Source organism: Saimiri boliviensis, chromosome 20 (genome assembly GCF_048565385.1).
Source record: "Saimiri boliviensis isolate mSaiBol1 chromosome 20, mSaiBol1.pri, whole genome shotgun sequence".
In the NCBI taxonomy this organism is placed as follows: domain Eukaryota; kingdom Metazoa; phylum Chordata; class Mammalia; order Primates; family Cebidae; genus Saimiri; species Saimiri boliviensis.
The window spans coordinates 2,986,500-3,005,955 of NC_133468.1; the positions used below are offsets into that span (position 1 = coordinate 2,986,500).

General features: G+C 45.6%; 1 protein-coding gene across 6 annotated transcripts in view; it reads left to right on the forward strand.

Moving 5' to 3' along the window:
• The window catches only part of LOC141582475 (uncharacterized), a 41,868-nt gene that overhangs the window by 14,714 nt on the left and 7,698 nt on the right, over window positions 1-19,456 (forward strand). For 3 of the 6 annotated variants that reach the window (XM_074390523.1, XM_074390522.1, XM_074390521.1), the window contains exons 3-14: window positions 5,822-5,896; window positions 7,646-7,707; window positions 8,793-8,820; window positions 9,353-9,420; window positions 10,209-10,236; window positions 10,753-10,820; window positions 12,185-12,212; window positions 12,727-12,794; window positions 13,557-13,584; window positions 14,095-14,159; window positions 14,598-14,625; window positions 18,778-18,824. In XM_074390523.1, coding sequence (XP_074246624.1) covers window positions 5,822-5,896; window positions 7,646-7,707; window positions 8,793-8,820; window positions 9,353-9,420; window positions 10,209-10,236; window positions 10,753-10,820; window positions 12,185-12,212; window positions 12,727-12,794; window positions 13,557-13,584; window positions 14,095-14,159; window positions 14,598-14,625; window positions 18,778-18,824 — 593 coding nt within the window. The remainder of the gene's footprint in view (window positions 1-5,821; window positions 5,897-7,645; window positions 7,708-8,792; window positions 8,821-9,352; window positions 9,421-10,208; window positions 10,237-10,752; window positions 10,821-12,184; window positions 12,213-12,726; window positions 12,795-13,556; window positions 13,585-14,094; window positions 14,160-14,597; window positions 14,626-18,777; window positions 18,825-19,456) is intronic. The other 3 variants (XM_074390524.1, XM_074390525.1, XM_074390526.1) reach the window with 3 other exon arrangements.

The window sequence follows — 19,456 nt, forward strand, 5'->3', positions numbered from 1 at the left end:
TAGAGGGATAACAGAAACCTCAATTTTAGTGTTTATTCTTTGGCCAGGCGTGGCGGCTTATGCCAGTAATCCCAGCATTTTGGGAGGCCGAGGTGGGCGGATTACCTGAGGTCAGGAGTTGGGGACCAGCCTGGCCAACATGATGAAACCCCGTCTCTACTCAATATACAAAAAATTAGCGAGGCGTGGTGGCACGTACCTGTAATCCCAGCTACCTGGGAGGCTGAGGCAGGAGAATCGCTTGAATCCAGGAATTGCAGGTTACAGTGAACCGAGATCGCGCCAATACACTCCAGCCTGGCTGGGCAAATAAAACAAGAAAGAAACATGTTGAGAACACTCAATATAAAGTATAGGCACATTCCAAGTTTGTTGTTAATATCTTTATTCAGAAAATTGTGTATCACTTTTCTTGGAAAGTGATACATTCCTATTTAGATGTGAAAGATTTTAGCCTTTCTGTAATGAGGAATTGAATTCTTTTGGTGACTTACACAAATATCACAGCAACCAGTGCTCCAACCATTCTGTGGCACACTAAACAGTCATGTAAAGTCATCAGGTAGAGCAGGGCACACTGCTGTGGAAAGACATCCTGGAGTGCTCTCTAGGTGGCAAGTCCAGTTTCAGGAACTCATGCCATAAATGATGCTCTGCTTCGTTGTTCTCTTCTGAAGTATTTCAGAAGAACGTTGTGTCATGAAGCCATTTCAAAGAGACGTTCTAAGAACCCACTTTAGATGTCAGACAGACTCAAGCATATTTCCTCTTATCTTGCCTTTATTTGGCAGTGTATTTAATATGACTGGGGGTAATATAAGTAACACAGATTAAGATAGTAAGAGCTCATATCCCATTTTATCACGACCCATCAACTTTCCATGCAGCCTTTTGTGTTCTCACCTTAGGAGCGCTGCTAATTTGCGGGCTCTCTCAAGTGAGGGGTCAGGGAAGGGAAAGAATGGGCATACGATGTAGACACCTCTGAGCAGCAGGTCTTTCCGCTTTCTAGTAGCCATTTTCAACCCTCCTTTTAAAATAACTATCAGTGTGTTTCATGTAAAAGAAGTAGAAAATAAAGAAAAATTATTTATTATACTCAGAATACCCAGAGCTCACTTGTGTTACTATTTGATTACTGGTTCTTTTGGAAATTTTTGGTATGCATTTGAATATCATATTTTATTCGACAAACTTTTTTATAAAATAAAAGTTTTTGATCATTTTATGTGCTGCCTTGTAACTTTTACTTTAAGCAGTGAAATAATGGCATAAGTTTCTCAAACCGTACTTGACACCTAGCGAGCACTCCAGGATGTCTTTCCCTGCCAGGGCACCCTGCTCTACCTGATGACTTTGAATAACTGCTTAGTCTACTATGGACTGGTTAGAGCATTATTTATTTACCTACCCTTTGCGATTGGCCGTCTTTTTTCATAAAGTCAGACACAATCCTGTTATGTTTGATTGTAAGAACGCACATAAAGCACATGTTGATGACAGATGCGTGATATCTTGTGATAAAATTCAGATAATATATTTTTTCTAGTGACATAATTAAACCCATGAAATGAGTCATTTTGTATTTAAGGTATTTTAGTATTAAATATACTTGTGTCAAACTGCAGTTACCGTTGACTTTTAAATAGACATTAACATTCTTCATTTATGTTTTTGTGGATCTCGATAGCTTGTGTCTTTAATTCTAAAGAGCTACCAGTTTAAAAAATCTGATACTGTCTTAGATGATAAATCAAAAGACAACTTTAGCAGATCTGGGAGAATTCTAGTTTGGGGTAAAATGAAATCTATTTCTTGAGCACTTTTTAATGGCCTGGCAGTGTTGCAGATGCGGGGCAAACAGTGGAACACAACATAGAGCCCCATTCCACGTCTGACCCTTACATTCGATCCGTAGGTAAGGGCAGATAGCACATGAACAGTGAAGGTGATGACGTGCTGGGAAGAAAGTAAAACAGGGTGATCAATTAAAGAGGAGGGCAGTTTTATGGAGGGTTGGGGGCAAGAGCTGGAAGTTCTCTTTAAGTGACACGTGAAGAGTCTTAAAAGTGAAATGGGCTGTGTGTCGGGGCTCCCACCTTTAATCCCAGCACTTTGGAAAGCCAGGATGAGGGGATTCCTTGAGGCTGGAAGTTTAAGACCAGCCTGGCCAACACAGAGACACCCCATCTTGATAGTTTTTAAAAATAAAAAAGTGAAGGGAACCTTGTGAGGATGATGGGAGAGGGCTTCCAGGAGGGATATCTGCTTTGGAATTCCTGAAATAGAAACAACGTCGTTTTAGGCAAAGGACAGAAAGACACAAGGGTGGCTGCAGCAGAGTGAAAGGGCGCTGGGATGGATAAGGTGGGTGACGGCCTTGTACACATAGTGAGCACTCACAGAGAAGGTGGACTTCAGTTGCGATGGAAAACCACTGGAGGATTATAGCCCAGGGGTTACGGTTAATTCTCTAAGAAAAAGGCTGAGCAGCGGCTCCGTGCGAATATGCTGTAATACAGGCACGGGTGGAAGCAGAAGAGCAGCTCGGAGCCTGGTGGAGTAGTTCAGGTGAGAGCCGACAGCGAAGAGGAGAGTAACGATGACCTGAAAGAGGCTGACTTGAGAAAATCAAGTGAATCTCAAAGTAGATGATAAAGCGGTAAATAGAGCAGTCACAGAAAAAGAAATGCAGGCGATTTTTAAACACATCTTCACTCATAAGAGAAAGGCAAATGACAGCTCTACTGTCTCTCCTATGGAGGGAAATTCCAAAAACATGGCAGAACGTTCTTTGGTTTGGCTGTAAGGAAAGTTGCATTCCTAGATTGCTGGTGGAAATGCAAAAAGGCTCAGCTCCATGAAGGGGAATTTGGCAACAGTCTCACAACCTTGCAAATGCATTTAAACCAGACATCCAACATTGAGGAATTTTGTCCTGAAGATATACTCCATAAATGTAAAACAAACTATGCACAAAGTTCTCGTTGCATTATTTTCAGTAGTTAAATATTGGAAATAACTGACATGCGTAGTAAAGGACTAGTAAAGTAAGCTGGTGCTTCTACATAGAGGAGAAGTATGGAGCTGTCAAAAAGAGTAAGATGTCTTTTTATTGCTATGGAGTGATTCCGAAGATAGGGTACGCAGAAAAGCAAAAAGAACATGCAGTAATACACATGAAAGAAAGCAGGGGAAATAAGGTGTATTTCATTATTTAAAAATAAAAGCCGGCCGGGCAAGGTGGCTCAAGCCTGTAATCCCAGCACTTTGGGAGGCCGAGGCGGGTGGATCACGAGGTCAAGAGATCGAGACCATCCTGGTCAACATGGTGAAACCCTGTCTCTACTAAAAATACAAAACATCAGCTGGGCATGGTGGCGTGTGCCTGTAATCTCAGCTACTCAGGAGGTTGAGGCAGGAGAATTGCCTGAGCCCAGGAGGTGGAGGTTGCGGTGAGCCGAGATCACGCCATTGCACTCCAGCCTGGGTAACGAGAGCGAAACTCCGTCTCAAAAAATAAATAAATAAATAAAAATAAAAGCCAGCGTTGGTGAGGTCTTGATGAAGACCTGTGACAGCTTAGCTTTCTCCTTAACTTCACTGGGCAGCCAAAGTGCATATTTTCTCAAAATGTTATTTTGCTCTGGGTTCTGCAAAGGATGTTAACTGTGCACTTTTCGCCTTTGAGTTAATTAGAGAAAGCTTTGCTTTGTAATTTATTGTGCATTACATAATATACAGACTGCTCTTTCATTTTATTTGATCCTCTCCATGTTTTGAGTTAGGAGTAAAATGGGAATTTTGCCTGTGTTACATATGAGGAGGCTGGTTTTAAGAAGACTGAGTATATCAAGAATATAATTCTAAATATATGGCATATACAACTAGAATTTATAAAAAGGTGTGCATATGGCCTGCTTCAAATACTACCTTTTCTATAAAAACCTTTTTTTTAGCTTACTAAAGCAATTAAGCCTCAGGATAAAAACAGCAATATTAGATAGTTAGAAATGAAATGGGTATACTTGTAACACAGTAATGCTTTTTATTTTGAAGAGACAGGGTCTTGCTTTGCCACCCAGGCTGGAATGCAGTGGTGCGATCATAGCTCACTGCAGCCTCAATCTCCTCGGCTCAAATGAGCTTCCCACAACAGTCTTCCATGTAGCTGGGGATACAAGGGCTCACCACCACATCTGGTAATGTTTAGAAGATTTTTTGTAGAGATGAGGTCTGACTGTGTTGCCTAGGTTGGTGTCAAACTTCTGACCTCAAGCAATCGTCCTGCCTTAGCCTCCAAAAATGTCAGGGTTGCAGCCATGAGCCAGCACACCTAGCCCGGAAATGTTCTTAAAAGTCTGAAGAAATAAGTTAAATGCTATTAAGAAATATGTAGAAAGATAAGCATATACTATGGTAAATGAAATTCACAGTTCAGTCATGGTCACTACAGCAGTGATTAAAATATCCAACGGTTCAGGCACCTCTGAGAACTGAGAGGGACGTACAGGATTGGTTTGGAAGCCAGAATTAGGATTGTCAGAGCTGGGAAAGCAGAAGCAAGGCGAGAGTGTGCACAGGAGTGGGGCACGCAGCGGCTCCGTGGTGTGCCGCCTGCACGGGAGTGGGGCACGCAGCGGCTCCGCGGTGTGCCGCCTGCACGGGAGTCGGGCACGCAGCTGCTCGTGGTGTGCCGTGTGTGCGGGAGTGGGGTACGCAGCTGCTCGTGGTGTGCCGTGTGCGCGGGAGTGGGGCACGCGGCAGCTCCGTGGTGTGCCGTGTGTCCTCTTTTACGGTAGACCAGCTCCAGCCCAGCAGATGAGAATCACCTGATGGGTAGAAAGAGTGGATTCAGGTAAAATCTCAGACCGTGTATGGTAACTGAGAGACTTAAAATATTTGCCTTATGGGTCATAAAAGTAGTAAAAGTGACAACATATGGATAAAAAAGTAGGTCAGTAAATGCGGTAAACCACCTGCCACGTCTCCAGAGCATCAACTATCCCACAGATATATTGGGCAGCAGGATTTGACAAAGCTTGTGAGAAGAGCTCTCGGTCCAGGGTCCAGGGCATGATCTAGAGGACTCAGGTGTTCCGTGATCTGTATCCCCAGGGAACCAACTACATTCTTACCTCAGATCTGTCACTCCTCACTGTGGTGACTCTGGACAAGTCACTCAAAATGGCTGAGTTTTAATTCACTGAATTGGAACATATGGGTTGTAGCCCCTTCCCTGCCTGTCCCTTGGGGCTGATGTGGGGATCAGGGAAATCACAGAAGTCACTTTCCATCCGATCCTCCCCTGCACAGGAGACATGCAGGCTCCCTCTCTCTATTCAACCTCTACCAAGTATCTGGATTATTCTTCCCGACATTGATTGAACATTTTAGGGCATTTACAAAAACATGAATCTTTTTAAGTCTATCTGCATTTCATTCTTTTAGGCGCTATGGACCTTAGTAGATCTATAGCATAGACCTTAGTTTCCACATCTCAGAATAGGGAAGAGAGGCACAGATGGGTTCTTATCCCTCTCCCATGTATGTGCAGATTCCAAGTGGGATTTGAACCCAGCCTGTTCTCGGTAACTTGGATCTTCTGCTTTTCTATATTGTCTCATCTGAATAAAGGTATCTGCCTACACAAACAAATCTTCCTAGGTCCCAGATCTAATTCAGGTAGAGTTGAAAAGCAGTTGGTGAAAACCAGGATCAAAAGTTTAAACTGTGAATAAGTTTTTACTAATTTCTTTGTGGTCCTCTGCCAGCAAGATGTCAAGCACTGTCTTTATTATGATACATTTCTACCTTGCAGGTTTGGCTGGCCGCGCCAAGAGCTGGGTAAAAAAAAAGTGGAAGCCTAAGAAAACTTGCCGCACTGAAAGTGAAGGTAGGGTAGCGTTTACTCAGACAAGTAAAGTTACATTGTCTGTTTGTTTGTTTTTGTGAAAAGGTCTCATTTTGTCAGTGGGAGTGCATTGGTGCAATCACAGCTCCTTGCAATCTTGACCTCCCCATGTTCAGGTGATTCTTCTACCTCAGCCTCCCAAGCAGATGGCTGTAATGCACATGCCTTTATACCAAGCTTTTTATTTTAACTTTAATTTCTTTTGTAGAGATGGAGTTTCACCCTGTTGCCCAGGCTTGGTTCACTTTTGATGGTAAAGGGCATCTCAAATGTTTAGACATTTGCTTTCAGTTTGGGCAGTTATGAATACAGCAATTATAAACCTTCTTGTGTCTTGTTTGGAAACATCATTTTAAAAATGTAACTAAGGCAATACTAAAATTATGATTACTTGCTTGTGTGATAAGACTACATGACCGGGCGCGGTGGCTCAAGCCTGTAATCCCAGCACTTTGGGAGGCCGAGGCGGGTGGATCACAAGGTCAAGAGATCGAGACCATCCTGGTCAACACAGTGAAACCCCATCTCTACTAAAAATACAAAAAATTAGCTGGGCATGGTGGCGCGTGCCTGTAATCCCAGCTCCTCAGGAGGCTGAGGCAGGAGAATTGCCTGAACCCAGGAGGCGGAGGTTGCGGTGAGCCGAGATCGCGCCATTGCACTCCAGCCTGGGTAACAAGAGCGAAACTCCGTCTCAAAAAAAAAAAAAAAAAAAAAAAAGACTACATGTTTCTTTGTAGGAATTTTGGTAGAATTTACTGGTAAAATCATCTGAAGGTAGTGTTTTTGTTCTTTTGAGAAGATACTAATTATTGATTTAGTTTCTAAAATAAATATAGACCTATTCAGTTGATTAATTTGTCCTGAGAAGACTTTTAACCTTCTGAAACAGATCCAAAAAATTAGCTCACTTCGTATAATGTATCTAAGTGTGAGCACAGATGTGTTCAGAATATTCCTTTATTATTGTTTTTTGAGTTTACTACTCTTGAACTGATATTATTACTACATTGAAAATTCCTTCTTTCCTTTGTGGTTAGACAAGTTAGAGGTTTATCAATGTCTGGTTTTTTGTTTCGTTGCTTTTCTCTGATGATTTCCTGGTTTTTATTCCATTAATTTCTGCAGTCATTATTTATTTTTTCTCTGTTGGACATTACAGTGCTGTTTTTCTTTCATTGCCACAGGTGGAAGCTAGATTATGAATGTAGATTTTTCTCATTATTGACACATCATCATGAATGTGACTCACTGAATATAATATCATTAAAATGCACACTTAATTAAAATAATAAATCTATATACTTTACTACAATTTTTAAAATACACCAGGTTAGATGATAAATGTAGTAGCAGGATATGTAGTTCCACAGAAGTTAAATAAACCTGTAACCTTTCCTAAAACGTGGGGATTTGCCTGGACCTTCACATGGACAGCAGGTGTGATGAGATGCTCTCGCTGAGCCATACAGTACCTTTCTGTATTAACCGGTTCCTAGACTATTTCACACTGATGAGGTTGCCCTAGCCAGGAAGCCAAGGCTCTTTCATTTCTCTCTGTCCCTCTCCTTTGCCTTCCTTCAGCACCAAGGAGAATGGTCCAGCAGCAGCTCAGTCCGTGCTTGTCAACCACCCAGCTCCACACACTCCAGCCCCCGTCCACATTCCCCAAAGCTCCTTGTGAGATTCCTCAGCAGCACCAATGCACTGACTGTCACTCTGTTCTCCTAGCTCCTGTTGACCACCCAGAGGAGTTTACCCTTGGCAGTGAGGAGGAGGTGGCCTCTGACATGGTAACATACATTTCTTTGTCTGGAAATTTTTTGTGTGTGGGGCTTCTAGACTCTGAAGTGAATATGATTTTTTTTTTTTTTTTTTTGAGACGGAGTTTCGCTCTTGTTACCCAGGCTGGAGTGCAATGGCGCGATCTCGGCTCACCGCAACCTCCGCCTCCTGGGCTCAGGCAATTCTCCTGCCTCAGCCTCCTGCGTAGCTGGGATTACAGGCACGTGCCACCATGCCCAGCTAATTTTTTGTATCTTTCGTAGAGACGGGGTTTCACCATGTTGACCAGGATGGTCTCGATCTCTCGACCTCGTGATCCACCCGCCTCAGCCTCCCAAAGTGCTGGGATTACAGGCTTGAGCCACCGCGCCCGGCTGTGAATATGATTTTTGACTGCCATTATAAATCAGGCCTCAGGGGGTCATGAATTTTAGTGACTGGTCACTGGAGATTATGACCAGCTGAGGCCTGATGGATGATGTCCATCAAAAGAGGGCATCCCTACAAACTGGTCGTGAGCATATTTCTCAGTAGCAGTGTTATCTTCTTGAAAAAATAATTTCGTATTTCCTAGCCAACATAGACACTTGCTAAATGTTCCAAACCCGCTGCATTTTCCGCAAGCGTCTTCTATGGGTGATTTGGGGCCAGTGACTTGGTCACTGTTCTACATCTGGTTCTCTTGTTGTTGTGGTTGTTGTTGCTGTTTTGATACAGAGTCTCTGTCACCAGGCTACAGTGCAGCGGTGTGATGTGATCTCAGATCACTGTAACTTCCACCTACTGGGTTCAAGCAGTTCTCCTGCCTCAGTCTCCTGAGTAGTTGGGACTACAGGCTCACGCCACCATTACGCCCAGCTTTTTCATAGTTTTTAGTATAGACGGGGTTTCAAAATGTTGGCCAGGATGGTCTCAATCTCTTGACCTCATGATCTGCCCACCTTGGCCTTCCAACCTGCTGGGATTACATGTGTAAGCCACCGCACGGGGCCTGCCATCTGGTTTTCTAACGTCACCAAGTGAATAAAAGACCTGTGCCAACGAGACCCAGTGTGATGTAATACTCACAGTGTTTCTTTTTCTCTTATTGCAGGAGAAGCCTGCCGCCCAGTATCACCACCGTACGTATTCTTTTTCTTTTATAGAGTTACTGAGACATAGTTGACACGCAAACCAATTCACTGATTCAGTTAAATTCAGTGAAAAAAAAAATTGATTCAGTGTTTTTACTATATTTACAGGGTTGTGCAGCCATTGTTACAATCTAATTTTAGAAGCTCTTGATTCCTCCTCAAAAAACCCCATCAGTAGTGACTCCTCTATTTTCCCCAACCCCCACACCCCTCGTTCTAGGCAGCCCTAATCTCCTTCCTGTTTCTATAGTACACTGCCTTTCTGTATTCACCGGTTGTTCAAATGACTATTTCACACTGATGAGGTTGCCCTAGCCAGGAAGCCAAGGCTCTTTGATTTCTCTCTGCCCCTCTCCTTTGCCTTCCTTCAGCACCAAGGAGAATGGTCCAGCAGCAGCTCAGTCCGTGCTTGTCAGCCGCTCAGCTCCACACACTCCAGCCCCCGTCCACATTCCCCAAAGCTCCTTGTGAGATTCCTCAGCAGCACCAATGCCCTGACAGTCACTCTGTGTTCTCTTAGGTCCTGTTGAGGTCCTGCAGGACCTGGTTTTGGAGGACGTGGAGGAGGAGGAGCTGCCCTCTGTCCTGGTAAGATGCATTTCTTCATCTTGAAGAGAAATGGTTTTCCTGGGCCTTCTAGAATATCAAGTCCATATCATTTTTGACTGCCATTGTGAATCAGGCCTCAGTTGTCATGGACTCTAGCGACCAGTCACTGGAGTGTACAACCAACTGAGGCCTGATTGACGATGTCAGTCAAAAGATGACATAACTTACAAACTGGGTGTAAGCATATTACTCAGTAGCACCATTTTCTTTTTGAAAAATAATTTTGTATTTCCCAGCCAAAATAGATACTTGCTAAATATTCCAAACAAACTGCATTTCTGCAAGCATCCTCTATGCGTCATTTGGGGCCAGTGACTTGATCACTGTTTGACATCTGGTTTTTTGTTTTGTTTATTTTTTTCGTTTTGTTTTGTTTTGTTTTTGAGACGGAGTCTCTCTTTCACCAGGCTACAGTTCATTGCTGTGATCTCAGATCACTGCAGCTTCCACCTACTGGGTTCAAGCAGTTCTCCTGCCTCAGCCTCCCAAGTAGCTGGGACTACAGGCTCTCGACACCACCATACCCGCTTTCTTTGTACTTTTTAGTATAGATCGGTTTTCACCATGTTGGCCAGGATGGTCTCAATCTCCTGACCTCATGACCTGCCCACCTTGGCCTCCTAACCTACCGGGATTACATGAGTGAGCCACCGCTCCCGGCCTGCCATCTGGTGTTTTTTCTAATGTCACCAAGTCAATAAAAGACCTGTGTCAGTGGGACCCAGTGTGATGTAATCCTCATGGTGTTTCTTTTTCTCTTATTGCAGGAGAAGCCTGCAGCCCAGTATAACCACCGTACGTATTCTTTCTCTTTTTAAAGAGTTACTCAGACATAGTTGACATGCAAACCAATTCAGCCATTTGAAGTAGGTGATTCAGTGTTTTTACTGTATTTACAGGGTTGTGTAGCCATTGTTACAATCTAATTTTGGAAGCTCTTGATTCCCCCTCAAAAAACCCCATTAGTTGTGACTCTTCAGTTTTCCCCTAACCCCACACCCCTGGTTCTAGGCAGCCCTAATCTCCTTCCTGTTTCTATAGTACACTACCTTTCTGTATTCACCGGTTGTTCAAATGACTATTTCACATTGATGAGGTTGCCCTAGCCAGGAAGCCAAGGCTCTTTCATTTCTCTCTGCCCCTCTCCTTTGCCTTCCTTCAGCACCAAGGAGAATGGTCCAGCAGCAGCTCAGTCCGTGCTTGTCAGCCGCTCAGCTCCACACACTCCAGCCCCCGTCCACATTCCCCAAAGCTCTTAATGAGATTCCTCAGCAGCACCCGTGCCCTGACCGTCACTCTGTGTTCTCTTAGGTCCTGTTGAGGTCCTGCAGGACCTGATTTTGGAGGACGTGGAGGAGGAGGAGCTGCCCTCTGTCCTGGTGAGATACATTTCTTCATCTTGAAGAGAAATGTTTTTTTCTGGGGCTTCTAGAATATCAAATGAATATTCTTTTTGACTACCATTGTGATTCAGGTCTAAGTTGTCATGGACTCTAGCGACCAGTCACTGGAGTATACGACCAACTGAGTCCTGATTGATGATGTCAGTCAAAAGGTGACATAACTTAAAAGCTGGTCGTAAGCATATTACTCAGTAGCAACATTTTCTTTTTCAAAAATAATTTTGTGGGCCGGGCGCGGTGGCTCACGCCTGTAATCCCAGCACTTTGGGAGGCCGAGGCGGGTGGATCCCAAGGTCAAGAGATCGAGACCATCCTGGTCAACAAGGTGAAACCCCGTCTCTACTAAAAATACAAAAATTAGCTGGGCATAGTGGCGCGTGCCTGTAATCCCAGCTACTCGGGAGGCTGAGGCAGGAGAATTGCCCAAACCCAGGAGGCAGAGGTTGTGGTGAGCCGAGATTGCGCCATTGCACTCCAGCCTGGGTAACAAGAGTGAAACTCCGTCTCAAAAAAAAAAAAACAAAAATAATTTTGTATTTTCCAGCCAACATAGACACTTGCTAAATATTCCAAACCCACTGCATTTCCTGCAAGCGTCCTCTATGCGTCATTTGGGGCCAGTGACTTGATCACTGTTGGACATCTGGTTTTTTGTTTTCTTTAGTTTTTTTTGTTTTTGAGACAGAGTCTCTCTGTCACCAGGCCACAGTTCAGTGCTGTTATCTCAGATCACTGCAGCGTCCACCTACTGGGTTCAATCAGTTCTCCTGCCTCAGCCTCCCAAGTAGCTGGGACTACAGGCTCTCGACACCACCATACTCAGCTTTCTTTGTAGTTGTTAGTGTAGACAGGGTTTCATCATGTTGGCCAGGATGGTCTAAAATCTCTTTTTTTTTTTTTTTTGAGACTGAGTTTCGCTCTTGCTACCCAGCCTGGAGTGCAATGGCGCGATCTCGGCTCACCGCAACCTCCGCCTCCTGGGTTCAGGCAATTCTCCTGCCTCAGCCTCCGGAGTAGCTGGGATTACAGGCATGCACCACCATGCCCAGCTAATTTTTTGTATTTTTAGTAGAGACGGGGTTTCACCGTGTTGACCAGGCTGGTCTCAATCTCCTGACCTCGTGATCCACCCCACTCAGCTTCCTAAAGTGCTGGGATTACAGGGGTCTAAAATCTCTTGACCTCATGATCTGCCAACCTTGGCCTCCCAACCTGCTGGGATTACATGTGTCAGCCACCGCGCCCAGCCTGCCATATGGTTTCCTAATGTCACCAAGACGTGTGCCAACAGGACCCAGCATGATGTATTCCTCACGGTGTTTCTTTTTCTCTTATTGCAGGAGAAGCCTGTGGCCCAGTATCACCACGGTACGTATTCTTTTTCTTTTAAAGAGTTACTGAGACGTAGTTGACATGCAAACCAATTCACCCATTTAAAGTAGGTGATTCAGTGTTTTTACTATATTTACAGGGTTGTGCAGCCATTGTTACAATCTAATTTTGGAAGCTCTTGATTCCCACTCAAAAAATCCCATTAGAAGTACTCTTCTGTTTTCCCCAAACCCCACACCCGTGGTTCTAGGCAGCCCTAATCTCCTTCCTGTTTCTATAGTACACTGCCTTTCTGTATTCACCGGTTCTTCAAATGACTATTTCACACTGATGAGGTTGCCCTAGCCAGGAAGCCAAGGCTCTTTCATTTCTCTCTGCCCCTCTCCTTTGCCTTCCTTCAGCACCAAGGACAATGGTCCAGCAGCAGCTCAGTCCGTGCTTGTCAACCACCCAGCTCCACACACTCCAGCCCCCGTCCACATTCCCCAAAGCTCCTTGTGAGATTCCTCAGCAGTACCCGTGCCCTGACCGTCACTCTGTGTTCTCTTAGGTCCTGTTGAGGTCCTGCAGGACCTGGTTTTGGAGGACGTGGAGGAGGAGGAGCTGCCCTCTGTCCTGGTGAGATGCATTTCTTCATCTCGAAGAGAAATGTTTTTTCTCGGCGTTGTAGAACATCAAGAGAATGTCATTTTTGACTGCCATCATAAATCAGGCCTCAGTTGTCATGGACTCTAGCGACCAGTCATTGCAATTTATGACCAACTGAGGCCTGATGGACGATGTCACTCAAAAGGTTGCATAACTTACAAACTGGTCGTGAGCATATTACTCAGTAGCAACATTTTCTTTTTGAAAAATAATTTTGTACTTCCAAGCCAACATAGACACTTGCTAAATATTTTAAACCCACTACATTTTCTGCAGGCATCCTCTATGCATCATTTGGGGCCAGTGACTTGATCACTGTTTGACATCTTTCGTTTTGTTTTGTTTTGTTTTTGAGACGGAGTCTCTCTATCACCAGGCTACGTTTCAGTGCTGTGATCTCAGATCACTGCAGCGTCCACCTACTGGGTTCAAGCAATTCTCCTGTCTCTGCCTCCCGAGTAGCTGGGACTACAGGCTCTCACTACCACCACACCAAGCTCTTTTGTAGTTTTTGGTGTAGATGGGGTTTCACCATGTTGGCTAGGATGGTCTCAATCTCTTGACCTCATTATCTGCCCCCCTTGGCCTTGGAAAGTACTGGGATTACATGAGTGAGCCACCGCGCCCAGTCTGCCATTTGCTTTTCAAATGTCACCAGTTGAACACAAGACCTGTGCCAGCGGGACCCAGCATGATGTAATCTTCACAGTGTTTATTTTTCTAATATTGCAGGAGAAGCCTGAGGCCCAGTATCACCACCGTATGTATTCTTTTTCTTTTAAAGAGTTACTGAGATGTAGTTGACATGCAAACCAATTCACCCATTTAAAGTAGGTGATTCAGTGTTTTTACTATATTTACAGGGCTGTGCAGCCATTGTTACAGTCTAATTTTAGAAGCTCTTGATTCCCCCTCAAAAAACCCCATTAGTAGTGACTCCTCTGTTTCCCCAACCCCCACACCCCTCGTTCTAGGCAGCTCTAATCTCCTTGCTGTTTCTATAGTACACTGCCTTTCTGTATTCACCGGTTCTTCAAATGACTGTTTCACACTGATGAGGTTGCCCTAGCCAGGAAGCCAAGGCTCTTTCATTTCTTTCTGCCCCTCTCCTTTGCCTTCCTTCAGCACCAAGGAGAATGGTCCAGCAGCAGCTCAGTCCATGCTTGTCAACTGCGCAGCTCCACACCAGCCCCCGTCCACATTCCCCAAAGCTTTTTGTGAGATTTCTCAGCAGCACCAATGCCCTGACTGTCACTCTATGTTCTCCTAGCTCCTGTTGACCATCCAGAGGAGTGTCCATTTGGGAGTGAGGAGGAGGAGGTGGCCTCTGACACGGTAACATACATTTCTTTGTCTGGAACTGTTTTGTGTGTGGGGCTTCTAGACTATGAAATGAATATGATTTTTGACTGCCATCATAAATCAGGCCTCAGGGGGTCGTGGACTCTAGCGACTGGTCACTGGAGGTTATGACCAACTGAGGCCTGATGGACGATGTCCATCGAAAGAGGGCATCACCTACAAACTGGTCATGAGCATATTTCTCAGTAGCGCCCTTGTCTTCTTCAAAATTATTTTGTATTTGCCAGCTGACATGAATACTTGCTAAATATTCCAAAACACCCGCTACCTTTTCAACAAGCATCTTCTGTGCTTTATTTGGGGACCAGTGACATGTGGTTTTCTAATGTCACCAAGTGGAAAGACCAGCACCAGCCGCACCCAGCATGATCTGATGCTCATGGTGTTTTGTGTTTGTTTCTCTTGTTGCAGAACACCGCTGCAGCCCCAAGTGACCACCGTAAGTGTTCTTTTTCTTTTAAACCTCTTTATTGACACAGTTGACATGCAAAACAATTCACTTATTTAAAGTGGGTGATGTAGTGTTTTTACTGTATTTACAGGATTGTACAGCCATTGTCACAATCTAATTTTAGAATCTTTTCATTCCCCCTCACAGAAACCCCATTAGTAGTCACTTCTCATTTTTCCCAAGCCCCACAGCCCTGGACCTCGGCAGCCGCTAATCTACTTTCTGTTTCTCTAGATTTGCCTACTCTGGCAATTTCCTTTTTAATTTAAATTTGATTTTAATTTCCGGGATACATGTGCAGGATGTGCAGGTTTGCTACATAGGTAAAAGTGTGGCGTGGTCTGCAGCACCTGTCAACCCCCCACGTAGGTATTAAGCCCCGCGTGCATTAGCTCTTTATGCTGCTGCTCTCCCTCCCACTTCCCCCGCAGCAGGCCCCAGTGCGTGTTGTTCCCCTCTCTAACATTGTACACATTCTAATACCACTTTCTTCCTAATGACAAATCTACGTGGTGATTCGGGAGATTTTCTTGCTCACTTTTGTCTGGAGAACCCCCTGGCTTCAGGTTCCTGATAGGTGTGAGGATCTGGGGCGTGGTGTGAGAAACAGATGTCTCCATGAAGCACGCGGCTCTAGGATGGGAGAATCTCCATCATGCTCTATTGATGCTGCTGTTGAAATAGATTTTTGTTTCCTTCTGAAAACCTTCACACACACAGAGAGCCAAGACAGCTGCTTTAGGTCATGATGAAGATCAAGTGGACCACATGATGGTTTGAGGGGTTTTTTTGGAGCATGCATTCTGTAGAAATGCATTGCTTTTCAGTAAAATTTGATTGTCCTGTTTGTGTCAGTATTTTTCCAATGGAACAAAAGAAAAACTGTTTCATTGGGCAATGTCACTTGTTCACCCCAGAAGTGATTTTTCTCATGACTGCATTGTCCTAGACTTCTTTAATCTAGACCAGCTGTCCCCAACCTTTTTACACAGGGGACCAGTTCACTGTCCCTCAGACCGTTGGAGGGTTGCCGCATACTGTGCTCCTCTCACTGACCACCAGTGAAAGAGGTGCCCCTTACTGGAGTGCAGCAGAGGGCCGGATAAATGGCCTCAGGGGGCCGCATGTGGCCCACGGGCCCGTCGTTTGGGGATGCCTGAGCTAGACGAAGCTTCCCAGTGGTGCTGCAGGGGCGGTGCTGTGTGTGAGTCAAGGAAAATGTCAGTGTTACCAATGCTGCAGGGGCGCTGCTGTGTGTGAGTCAAGGAAAATGTCAGTGTTACCAATGCTGCAGGGTCGCTGTGGTGTGTGAGTCAAGGAAAATGTCAGTGTTACTGACGTTGAGGTTCTCAGAATTCATGGACAGCTGCTCAGTGGGCTCCAAGGGAGAGAGCAAGAGAGAGTGTCACGCTAGACCTGAAGGGGAACATGATTTAGAGGATCAGAGGGTAAAAAGTGAGGACATTTGGGACATTGTTAAAAGAGAATGTCAAGGTTGCAGTATTAGGAGCATCAGTTAAGCATCATCACTGGGGCCCAAGCTGGATATGAGACCCCTTCTGCGGAGGAGTGAGTAGCACTTGGCCTTCCTCTCTGTCGAAAGCTTGGTGTGAACATCACTCTAAATGCCTTGAGAAAGGAGCTTCCTTCCTGACCCATGTCCTCTCCATCTCTGTGTGATGATGGCAATGACCCCAGCAGAAATTGCTGAGAAGGGCAGAACAGGAATCAGGTCCCCATTTTTCTGACACAGAGCAGACAGGACACGAGTCAGTAGGAATGGACCTCAGGATCAGGCCAGACACACAGAGGTCCCAGGCCTGATCTTTTTGGGGCTAAGACAGGTAAGTTTTTATTTTTCACCTCTTCTGGAAGTCTCCTGAGGAATGTTTCTTCAATAGACCCTGTTGGCCAAGGGTCTTCTGGCCCAGAAATGCTTTTGAACTGGACAGAGTCCCCCAGCTCTTGGCCTGGGCAGCTGCGGCACTCCCAGGGCAGGTGGGGAGGGACATGAGTTCCAGTGCAGGGTGATCTCAGCAAACGATGGGGACTGATCCCAGAGCCCAGGTCATCCTTTCAACTCTTCCGTGGAATCCATAACATCTCAGTTTCCACGTATTTTGGAGATGGTTTAAAATCTTCCGTCTCAAAGTCAGAGTCTTCCCACAGGTGAATAGAGGAACCCTGGCTGTGGGTGTTTACTAGCAGGGCAGTGACCGTGTCTTCCTCATTTGTCCTCACCCCAGAGCTCAGTCCTGGGAAGGACATGTTAGGCTCCATGGATGTGTTAATGAACACATGCCTGGGATGAGCTCTAGGTCACCCCTGGGCTGGGATCTCGTGCAGGTGTGGAAAGGTGTTCTTCTCAGCCTGCCCAGCCTGTTGAGCCCCGCACTCATCCTGGAGCCTGCCCCGCTTCTGAGTCAGGGTCCCTGGAGATGAGGGCAAGCTCCTGAGGACAGTGAGACGCCCCCACGCCTCTGCTCCTGCTGCTCTGATCTAGTCTAGACAGGGTGTGCAGGGCCTCCCTCTTCCACTGGGTGTAAGCGCATACCTGCTGGAATCCTTCTGGACCTGGATGTTGTCCACACTGTCCTATGCGCCCAGCCCCACACAGTGCCTGGCCCTTGTGCAGATGCCCAGGAAGTAACCGTAAATGTGTGGTAGGATCAGAACAGCAAACGATTCTGCAAAAAACACCAGAATAGGGGAGTCAGCTCTTCCTCATGTCTGGATCTCTGGAGCTGCCCCATCCAGTGTGCTTCTGTCATATACATGTCTCTTTCTGGTTAAATAAACTTAAATATCTACAATGAAATACTCAAAACCTCCTCACAACAGCCACCATGCAATGGCCCAGCAGCCATACAGCAGAGAGCATTTCCATCCCCACAGAACGCTATCTTGCATGTCTGCTGTGAGCCTGGCCCAGGATCTGATTGTTGGACTCATCTCACTGAAAGCGTGCACATCAATGTTGGGGTCTCGGTGTTGTGGGATTGGAGGTGAGACCTGTAATGGGCCCGTGGAAGGAAAAATGGAAAGGTGATTCCTTCAGCTCTTCATTCTCACTTGAATGCTGGAAAGTGTGAGCAATGCCTTGTTGAAGACCTGGCTCCATAGAGCCTAGAGAGATTCTGAGAAGACTGAGGAAAGCTCAGGGTGATCTCGTGTAATCCAGTGTGACCTCACCTGGAGTAGGAGGGTGGGCGAGTCACTCTCTGAAATAACTTCTTGCTGAGATGTGTGTCTCTAAAGATCGGCCAGTGGGCACCATCCATGAGGGAAGCTGCAATAGGACAATTTTCAGGTAGAAATGATACCCTAGGCCGGGCGCAGTGGCTGACGCCTGTAATCCCAGCAGTTTGGGAGGCTGAGGTGGGGGGATCACGAGGTCAAGAGATCAAGACCATTCTGGCCAACATACTGAAACTCCATCTCTACTAAAAATACAAAAATTAGTAGTCCCAGCTACTCGGGAGTCTGAGGCAGGAGAATTGCTTGAAACCAGTAGGTGGATGTTGCAGTGAGCCGAGATCCCGCCACTGTACTACAGCCTGGTGCCTGGTGGCAGAGCAAGACTCTGCCTCAAACAAACAAACAAACAAACAAAAATGATACCCTAGGAGTATTTCTGGGAGCAGTTGGGTTACACCTGTTGCTTTGGAACCTAGGAAGGGGGCTATGAAGCCAGAACCAAAAAAAAAAAAAAAAAAAAGCTGTAGAGGTCTGACTTGTTCCTGTTGTATTTTAATAAGATAGAGATGAGAGGATGTATGTCCGTGGGCTTTGTGGGCTGTGTTTGTAACCATCGTTTCTTGCTCTGGTATTTAATGATTACTTTTCCCAGGAGACCAGTTTTTCCTGCCTATGTCATAGCAAACATCTAAGCCTTGCTTTTTGATTGGTTACTATCTCTTGTGAATTGGGAGTAAGCAAGAGTATGATTAGGTCTTGGCATTGTCTGAGATGGAAGATACCTAGTGAGACTCCCTCACGGTACTATTTGAACATAGTTGTTCCTCTGAAACGGTCTCAGAATCTTCAGTCCCACACTCCATATGCCACGCGCAGCAAAGCTCCCTGAGTTACTCACAGTCTCCAGCCACCAGGGCACTGACTTTTACTCTCTCCCTCCAGCTCCACCTGAGGATTCCAGGAGCACCACCTTTGAGGATGATGACAAGGTAGGAACCCCTTTTTTTGTCCTCTAAAGAATGCCCTGGCCGGGCGCAGTGGCTCAAGCCTGTAATCCTAGCACTTTGGGAGGCCGAGGCGGGTGGATCACGAGGTCGAGAGATCGAGACCATCCTGGTCAACATAGTGAAACCCCGTCTCTACTAAAAATACAAAAACTAGCTGAGCGTGGTGGCGCGTGCCTGTAATCCCAGCTACTTAGGAGGCTGAGGCAGGAGAATTGCCTGAGCCCAGGAGGCGGAAGTTGCAGTGAGCCGAGATCGCGCCATTGCACTCCAGCCTGGGTAACAAGAGCGAAACTCCGTCTCAAAAAAAAAAAAAAAAAAAAAAAGAATGCCCTGTCAGGTGGAGATCGGGGAGGGAGAGCATCAGGATGAATAGCTAATGGATGCGGGGCGTACACCTAGGTGATGGGTTGATACATGCAGCAAAGCAGCATAGCACATGTTCACCGATGTAATAAACCTGCACAGTCCTGCACATGCATCCTGGGACTTAAACTCAAAAGAAAACAAAATTTAAAAAGAATTGTTTCTTTCCTGATTCCTTTCCTTCTGTTAATTATGATAATCTGAGAAGGCACATTATGCATGACATGTCCAGTTCTCTTTGTGGGGGTGGA